This window comes from Pituophis catenifer, unplaced genomic scaffold, assembly GCF_029215685.1.
Source record: "Pituophis catenifer annectens isolate HBS135680 unplaced genomic scaffold, rPitCat1.0.hap2 SCAF_1, whole genome shotgun sequence".
NCBI classification, from domain to species: Eukaryota; Metazoa; Chordata; class Lepidosauria; order Squamata; family Colubridae; genus Pituophis; species Pituophis catenifer.
In genome coordinates this window covers 344,270,852-344,280,197 of record NW_027256881.1, presented here as the reverse complement: position 1 = coordinate 344,280,197, position 9,346 = coordinate 344,270,852, and the positions used below count along the sequence as shown (strand labels likewise).

At 45.2% G+C, this 9,346-nt stretch overlaps 1 protein-coding gene across 3 annotated transcripts in view; it reads left to right on the top strand.

The window, feature by feature from the left end:
- The first annotated feature begins 2,599 nt into the window (after nucleotides 1–2,599).
- The window catches only part of STAP2 (signal transducing adaptor family member 2), a 31,435-nt gene continuing 24,688 nt past the window's right edge, over nucleotides 2,600–9,346 (top strand). For all 3 annotated transcript variants that reach the window (XM_070944588.1, XM_070944594.1, XM_070944580.1), the window contains exons 1-3: nucleotides 2,600–3,278; nucleotides 7,511–7,582; nucleotides 8,178–8,309. In XM_070944588.1, the coding sequence (XP_070800689.1) occupies nucleotides 3,183–3,278; nucleotides 7,511–7,582; nucleotides 8,178–8,309 (300 nt within the window). In that variant the 5' untranslated portion in view covers nucleotides 2,600–3,182. The remainder of the gene's footprint in view (nucleotides 3,279–7,510; nucleotides 7,583–8,177; nucleotides 8,310–9,346) is intronic.

Sequence of the window (9,346 nt, the reverse complement as noted above, 5' to 3'; positions counted from 1 at the left end):
CTCCAAGGTCCCAACTCCGTTATTCTATTACACCAAATGAATGGTTTGGGAGGTAAAGACTTTGAAATCCCCTAAAGACAAGCAGAGGAGGAAAAACAGCTGTATCTGCAGCAGGGTGGATTTGATTTAAATCGAGTCGAGTAAAAAGACTTGATTTAAATCAACTCGATTTAAATCATAATTTTTAAAGACCAACTGTCAACTCTGCTACTCCTTTGACCCGCTGTTGACTCACCGATAGTCCCAGTGTTGCAGAATATACAGCCTCATGCTACATAACTTGGTAGTAGAGCCTTGGTAGTACAGTGGTCCAAAGCACCCTGTTATTAAGACAAGCTGCCTGCAATTACTGCAGGTTCGAATCTCGCCAGGCTCAAGGTTGACTCAGCCTTCCATCCTTTCTAAGGTAGGTAAATTGAGGACCCAGTTGTGGGGGCAATAAGCTGACTTTGTATAAATATACAAAAGGATGAAGGCTATTGCTTAGCGCATTGTAAGCCCCCCTGAGTCTTCGGAGAAGGGCGACATATAAATCAAAATAAATAAATAAATAAATAAATAACTAAGCTCCATTTCATGCTGAATAAACTCAATTATTTATGTATCTTAAATAGAAAACTATCTTACGATAGATTTTTACCCCAAAAGTTTTTTTTATTAAAATAAATTTGATAAAAATCAAAAAAATCTGATTTAAATCAAAAAAATCTGATTTAAATAAAAAAAATCCGATTTAAATTAAAAAAATCCAATTTTTTTTTATTTTTTTTTAAAAAAACATTGATTTTTATCCACCCTGATCTGCAGCCATTCTCTCCTGCCCCTGTTACACCGGCCTCTTCCCATCAACCTTCCAAAAAAAAAAAGAAAGAAAGAAAAGAAAAGAAAACCAGAATATTTATTGAAGTTGCAAAGGGCAGAGCTGCTGGAATGTGGAAAGACAAATAGCTGATTGACGGTGATGATTTACCAAAAAAAAAGAAAAAAAGAGATTTAACCTTCTAGGTTTGCCAGCCAGCTAGGAAAAGTTGGCTCTGCCCTGTTTTTCTGGGTAGATAAACAAGATATTTCTGGGCTCCAGTTCAAAAAGGAATCCCTGCCAACTTTGGGCAGGTTGCATTCCTCTTAAAGGGACAGCGCCCAGAAGTTGGCAGAGATGGCGGCTTCAATTCAAGCAGAAGAATTGTCTCCTGCTTTGGGGGGGGGGGGGTTGGACTAGATGACCTTCAAGGTCCCTTCCGTTAAATCTGTTAAATCGCTTTAGAAACCAGTTCTGGGTCTTGGATTTGAAAATGAAAGAAAAACACCCCCCAAATTCTCATTTTTCGGTTTGTGTGAACAGAGGGATCTGAAGATGGGGGTCACCTTTGGCTTAACCCAATAGCCGTCGGCTGGTTTGGTTTTTTTGTTTTTTTTAATACAGGTAGTCCTCGAGAGTTTGTTTAGTGGCTGTTCAAAGTTACGACGGCATTGAAAAAAAGGGACTTCGGACCGTTTTTTCATACTTAACGACCATGGCAGCCTCCCGAAGGTCACGAGATCAAAACTCAGGGGCTTGGCAACTGAAATGTACTTGTGACATTTGCCTCTCCTGCTCTTTCTCTCCCTCCCTCCCTCTCACTCTTTCTCTTTTCTCCCTCCCTCCCTCTCTCTCTTTTCCTCTTTCTCTCTTTCTCTTTTTCTCTCCTTCCCTCCCTCTCTCGCTCTTTCTCTCCCTCCCTCTCTCTCTTTCTCTCTCTCTCTCCCTCCCTCCCTCTCTTGTTCTTTCTCTCCCTCCCTCTCCCTCCCTCTCTCTCCCTCTTTCTCTCTCTCCCTCCCTTTCTCTTTCTCTCCCTCTCTCTCCCTCCTTCTCTCTTTCTCTTCCTCCCCCTCTCTCCTTCTTTCTCTCTTTCTCTCTCTCCCTCCCTCCCATTCTCTCACTCTTTCTCTCTCTCTCTCCCTCCCTCTTTCTCTCTTTTCTCTCTCTCCCTCCTTCCCATTCTCTTGTTCTTTTGCTTTCCCTCTCTCCCTCCCTCCCTCTCTTGCTCTTTCTCTTTCTCTCCTTCCTTCTCTCTCGCTCTTTCTATCTTTCTCTCCTTCCCTCTCTCCCTCTTTCTCTTTCTCTACCTCCCTCCCATTCTCTCTCTCTCCCTCCCTCCCTCTCTCTCTCTTTTCTCTCTCTCTCTCTGTCCCTCCTTCCCATTCTCTTGCTCTTTTTCTCTTACGCTTTCTCTCTCTCTCTCCCTCTCCCTCTCGCTCTTTCTCTTTCTCTCCTTCCCTCCCTCTGTCTCCCTCTTTCTCTCTTTTATTCTCTCACTCTTTCTCTCTTTGCTTTCTCTCTCTCTCTCTCTCTCCCTCCCTCTCTCTTCCTCTTCCTCTCTCTCTCTCTCTCTCTCTCCCTCTCACTCTTGCTCTTTCTCTTTCTCTCCTTCCCTCCCTCTGTCTCCCTCTTTCTCTCTTTTATTCTCTCACTCTTTCTCTCTTTGCTTTCTCTCTCTCTCTCTCTCCCTCCCTTCCTCCCTCTCTCTTCCTCTTCCTCTCTCTCTCTCTACCTCTCTCTCTCTCTCTCTCTCTCTCTCTCTCTCTCTCTCTCTCTCTGCTGCCCCCTGGTGGTCATCAGGAGCTCAGCCTCATCAGCAACAAGCTGGATTTGAACTCCATCCAGGACTTCAAACGTGTCGCACCCCTGCTTTGCCCAAAATCACCAAAAGGAGACTTCTCGAAAGCCGCTTTCTGCACTTTCTCAGAAAACCCTGCTCCTCTTCTCCCCTTTTTTTCTCCTCCGTTCGGAAAAAAGCTGAACCTGCTGGCTGGTTGGGGAAGAGCCAGATACAGATCGCGACAGCCGGCTGGGACCAACCAGCGAGTCTGAAATCATTTTGTGCCTCTGAAACAAAAGCCGGCCGCCTCCTTTTCTTCGTGTCAGCTCAAGCGAGGAGGAACCAGCTGGCAAAACCTCTGGGCCCCTTTTCCCCTGTCCAAGGTCCAAGTGTCCAAGGACACTGGCCAAGGGGACGGCCCCCCCGGAGAAATTTACAGGTGCCTGCAAAAAAAAAAAAAACACCCAGGAAGAAGAAGAAAAAAAATCTGTGCCGCTGAATTTATTGCATGTTTGCTTCCTGGTGTAGATTCCTCAACTCTGCAGAGAGAGAGAGAGAGAGTTCTTCAACCACTGGCTTCTCTGGCCAGAGTGGCAGGAAGCGATGGCCGCACCAGGCCAGCGGACAGCCAAAGCCAAGGCCGCTCTGCCCCCCCATTACTACGAGGGCTTCTTGGAGAAAAAGAACCCGTGGGACCAGGTACCTTTCTCTGGCTTGCTTCGGGAGAAGAAACGGGGGGACCAAAGAGCATGGGAAAACCAGAACGGAGGCTCTTTGGAAGCTCTTCACATCTGGGGGAGGGAAATACAGCTGTTTTTCCTCCCGGGGAGATAAGGGTAGGGGCTGAATTTTAATCGCGGGTGGTGGTGGTAGTTTCAAACACCCTTGTCTGGCATATCAGGAAGTGTAAGAGTATGTGAGAAAGACTTTGAGAGACTGACGAAGGATTGATTCCTAGGAATGGACAGATAAGAGGCGGCGTAGCCCTCAGCTGTACAGGTAGTCCTCGACTTAACAACAGTCGGTTTAGTGACGTTTGAAGCTACTACGGCACTGAAAAAAGGTGACCGATGACCGTTTTTCACACTTAACGACCGTTGCAGCATCCCTGCAGTCACGTGATTTACATTCGGATGCTTGACCGCTGGTTCCTATTTATGACGGTTGCAGTGTCCCGGGGTCACGTGATCCCCTTCTGACAAAGCAAAGTTGTTAAGATTCCCTTAACAACTGTGTTGTTACTAATTTAACAACCACAGTGATTCACTTAACACGTGCGGCAAGAAAAGACGTAAAACGGGGGGGCAAAACTCACTTAACAAACGTCTCACTTTTGCAACATAAATTCTGGGCTCAGTTATGGTCATAGGTCAAGGACTACCTGTATAATGGATAGAGAAAGAGACTCAGAAGGGACCCTCCCTAGTTTCTCAGGCTTTAATGGAGACAGGCTGGGTGGGGAAGGTGAATGGTGCCTAGGGAACAGTCAGATAAGAGGCAGCATAGCCTGAAGCTGCATAACAGATGGAGAAAGAAGCTCAGAAGAAACCCTCCCTAGTTTCTTTGGATGTAAAGGAAACTCGGGAAGAAACGCTGCCTTGGGAACAGTCAGGTAAGAGATAGCCTAGCCCTCAACTGCATAACAGACGGAGAAAGAGATTAGAAGGGACTCTCCTTAGTTTCTCAAACTGTAAAGGAGATGTGGGGGGGGGAGATGCTGCCTAGTGAACGGTCATATAAGAGGCAGCATAGCCTGAAGCTGCATAACAGATGGAGAAAGAGATTAGAAGGGACTCTCCCTAGTTTCTCCAGCTGTAAAGGAGATGGGGGGGGAGAGATGCTGCCTAGCAAATGGTCACATAAGAGGCAGCATAGCCTGAAGCTGCATAATAAATGGAGAAAGAGATTTAGAAGGGACCCTCCATAGTTTCTTGGGCTCTAAAGGGTGGGGGAATGCTGCCTAGGGAACAGATAAGAGGCAACATTGCCTCAGCTACATAACAGGTGGAGAAAAAGACATAGAAGGGACCCTCCATAGTTTCTTGGGCTCTAAAGGGTGGGGGAATGCTGCCTAGGGAACAGATAAGAGGCAACATTGCCTCAGCTACATAACAGGTGGAGAAAAAGACATAGAAGGGACCCTCCATAGTTTCTTGGGCTCTAAAGGGTGGGGGAATGCTGTCTAGGGAACAGATAAGAGGCAACATTGCCTCAGCTACATAACAGGTGGAGAAAAAGACATAGAAGGGACCCTCCATAGTTTCTTGGGCTCTAAAGGGTGGGGGAATGCTGTCTAGGGAACAGATAAGAGGCAACATTGCCTCAGCTACATAACAGGTGGAGAAAAAGACATAGAAGGGACCCTCCATAGTTTCTTGGGCTCTAAAGGGTGGGGGAATGCTGCCTAGGGAACAGATAAGAGGCAACATTGCCTCAGCTACATAACAGGTGGAGAAAAAGACATAGAAGGGACCCTCCATAGTTTCTTGGGCTCTAAAGGGTGGGGGAATGCTGCCTAGGGAACAGATAAGAGGCAACATTGCCTCAGCTACATAACAGGTGGAGAAAAAGACATAGAAGGGACCCTCCATAGTTTCTTGGGCTCTAAAGGGTGGGGGAATGCTGCCTAGGGAACAGATAAGAGGCAACATTGCCTCAGCTACATAACAGGTGGAGAAAAAGACATAGAAGAGACCCTCCATAGTTTCTTGGGCTCTAAAGGGTGGGGGAATGCTGTCTAGGGAACAGATAAGAGGCAACATTGCCTCAGCTACATAACAGGTGGAGAAAAAGACATAGAAGGGACCCTCCATAGTTTCTTGGGCTCTAAAGGGTGGGGGAATGCTGCCTAGGGAACAGATAAGAGGCAACATTGCCTCAGCTACATAACAGGTGGAGAAAAAGACATAGAAGGGACCCTCCATAGTTTCTTGGGCTCTAAAGGGTGGGGGAATGCTGTCTAGGGAACAGATAAGAGGCAACATTGCCTCAGCTACATAACAGGTGGAGAAAAAGACATAGAAGGGACCCTCCATAGTTTCTTGGGCTCTAAAGGGTGGGAGAATGCTGCCTAGGGAACAGATAAGAGGCAACATTGCCTCAGCTGCATAACAGGTGGAGAAAAAGACGTAGAAGGGACCCTCCTTAGTTTCTCAGGAGATGGGGAATACATTTTAGCTAGGGAACAGTCAGATAAGAGGCCGCATAGCCCTCTGCTGTATAACGGGTGGAGAAGGAGGTTCAGAAGGGACCCTCCCTAGTTTCTCAGGCTGTAAAGGAGAATGAAATAGGGACAAAATTGTACTTTATTTATTTATTTACTTTGTCAAGCATGTATTAGATAACAGATACAAGTATAAACATGGTTATGAATACATGAGATGGATACGAATAAAAGAGAACATTAGGACAGGGACGGTAGGCACATTGGTGCATTTATGCACGCCCCCTTACAGACCTCTTAGGAATGGGGTGAGGTCGACAGTAGGCAATCTAAGGTTAAAGTTTTGGGGGTTTGGGGATGAAACCACAGAGTCAGGTAGTGCATTCCAGGCATTGACCACTCTGTTGCTGAAGTCGTATTTCCTGCAGTCTAGTTTGGAGCGGTTTATCTTAAGTTTGTTTCTATTGTGTGCTCGTGTATTGTTGCGGTTGAAGCCGAAGAAGTCATCGACAGGTAGGACATCGTAGCAGTTAATTTTGTGTACTACGCTTAGGTCAAACCGAAGGCGGCGTAGTTCTAAGTTGTCTAAGTCCAGAATTTCAAGTCTGGTGGCATAAGGTATCCTGTTGCGAGCGGAGGAGTGGAGGACTCTTCTCGTGAAATATCTCTGGACTCGTTCGATTGTATTAATGTCCGATATGCAGTGCGGGATCCAGACAGATGAGCTGTATTCGAGAAATGGTCTAGCAAAGGTTTTGTATGACCTAGTTCGCAGTACGATATTACCGGAGAAGAAGCTACGCAAGTTTAGGTTAACAAATCTTAATGTCTTTTTGGCAATGTTGTTACAGTGAATCCTGGTGCTTAGATCATTAGAGATGAGTCCTCCAAGGTCTTTGACAGAGTGAGGGTACTTGCAAGTTTCTGTCGCTTTATTATAAAGTAGAATGAGCCATTCTGGTCAACTTTCGTGACGTGAAAAGAATCTAATGCGAGAAAATTGAGAAACTGTGACAAACTCTTCGGCCTGGCTGTCACGTGCCTCAGTGGCCGATCGGTGTCATTCAATTGGACTTTGCATTTTGTACGTCTCGGGTTTGTCCTGATTTTATGGTGGGTTTTTAAAATTTGAAATTGGTTTTAAATTGAAATGTTTTAAATTATGGGCCAAACTTATTTAATTATTTTAAATCTCTTTTAACTTTTGTGTACAAATGTTTTACTTTGGCTGCTCACCGCCCTGAGTCCGAAAGGAGAAGGGCGGTATAGAAATTTGATAAAATAAATAAATAAATAAATAAAATAAATAACCGCACGTTTTGGTAACTTACAAAAATATCAGATCGTGACGGAACGGAAACGTGAGCCCATTATGCGTAATGGTTAAAGTGCTGGCCTCGAAAGCAGGAGGCTGTGAGTTCTAGTCCCACCTTAGGCATAATAGCTAATTGACAGCTGTGGCAAGTACAAATAAGGTCATAAAATGGGGCCAAACTCACAACAAATGTCTCACTTAGCAACATAAACTTTTTTATGGCCCAATTGTGGTCGTAAGTTGAAGGCTACCTGTAAAACATGGAACTTCAATGGAATGTTTTCTCTCTGGAAATCCCAGAAATTGTGCGCGCGCATACACACACCAATGTCCAATCTATTGTTGACTTCAGGGGGAGGGCAAAAAAGTCAAGATGGCAGGCGTGACTGTGAGATCAAAGCCCTTACCGTTTCAAGAGAATCCCACTCCTCTGTTCTCTTTTTATTTTAATAGGATTATAAGAAGTACTGGGCTGGCCTTTGGGGCTCCACACTGTATTTCTACCACACCAACAGAGAAAGTCAGGTAAGTACAGGGTGGTGTTGCGTAGTGTGTGTAAAGTGCCATGAAATGTATGCTCCAGGCATCAAGAAGACGAGCTGTGAGAGCCAAGGCCACTTTTGCAAGTGTTTGCCAAATCCAAAGACTTTTTCTCATAACAATACAAAAAGACTCCATTGGACAATGTGACCTGCTCTAATAGGGGGAGGGAGAATCCAATATTTTAACTATGTGGCTTTGCGCGGGAATTAGCTAGATCTGGTTTTGCCCTCATCGGTGCCGAAACGATGTACTCAATAAAGTTTTGCATTCGGAGATTGGATCGTCTAGTGTCTTAAGACCTTCCTATGTTTGAATCTTGAAAAAAGTTGTTGGGCCAAATAAGAAACCGTTAGACTGGGTAGAACAGGGGTGGGCAACTGTGGCCCTTTTACAACCTGTGGACTTCAACTCCCAGAATTCCTGAGCCAGCCGTCCACAGGTCATAAAGGGACCATATTTGCCCACCCCTGGAGTAGAAGGAAAAAGGCTAGCTTTGGCAGCTGACTTGGATAAACTGCAACCTTGAGGACTAGAAGCTTGGAAACCAACTTTTTTACTCGTTCTTCCTCACCTCCAGTATATTGAGAAAATTGATCTGACTGACTTGGTCTCCCTGGCCGAAGACAACTGTCCAAGAAGCATGAGTCCCATGTCTACAGAAAAACCAGGGCTAACTCTCAGGATGTGGAACCAAGAAGTAAAGTTGAGGGTAATGTATTTTATTTATTTCTCTCTTTTTTTGTTAAAAAGGGATTATTCCACCTATCATCTTCTTCTTTTTTTTTTAACTTTAAATCCCGGTCAGTATTTTTATCGTGCTAGAAAAAAACTGGATTAATCTAGATCCAGGGGACCCCCGGATCTAGAATCTAAATCACAACAAAACAAAATTAATTCTAGAATTTTGCAGGCTCCGTCACTGGAAGATCTTCAGCTAAGATTGGACATCGGATTTGTCCGAGATAGTTTGATGAGTCTTGTGTGGGCTGGAGGTTGAACTAGATTACTAGAAGATCTCAAGGTCTTTTAACAACTCTACGGCTCTAAGATTTCATGATCTCCAGGGTTGCTTCCAACCTTGTGACTCTATGATTACAAGATGGCCAAGGTCCGTTTCTTCCCTGTGACTCTATGATTCCATGACTTCCGTTGCAACCCTATTACTCCATGATCCCATGATCTTCAAAGTGGCTTCCAACCCTCTGACCCTGTGATACCATAGCCTCACTTCCAACCCTGTGCTGTGACTCTATGATGCCAAAACCTCCATTGGAACCCCTAGAACTGTGATTCCATGACCCCCAAGGTCCTTCCAACCCTGTGACTCTGTGATTCCATGACCTCCAAGGTCCCTTCCAACCCTTGGACTCTATGATTTCACAACCACTGTTGCAACCCCCCATAACTGTGATTCCATGACCTCCAAGGTCCCTTCCAACCCTTGGACTCTATGATTTCACAACCACTGTTGCAACCTCCATAACTGTCATTCCATGACCTCCAAGGTCCCTTCCAACCCTTGTACTCTATGATTTCATGACCTCTGTTGCAACCTCCATAACTGTCATTCCATAACCTCCAAGGTCCCTTCCAACCCTTGGACTCTATGATTTCATGACCTCTGTTGCAACCTCCATAACTGTGATTCCATGACCTCCAAGGTCCCTTCCAACCCTTGGACTCTATGATTTCATGACCTCTGTTGCAACCTCCATAACTGTGATTCCATGACCTCCAAGGTCCCTT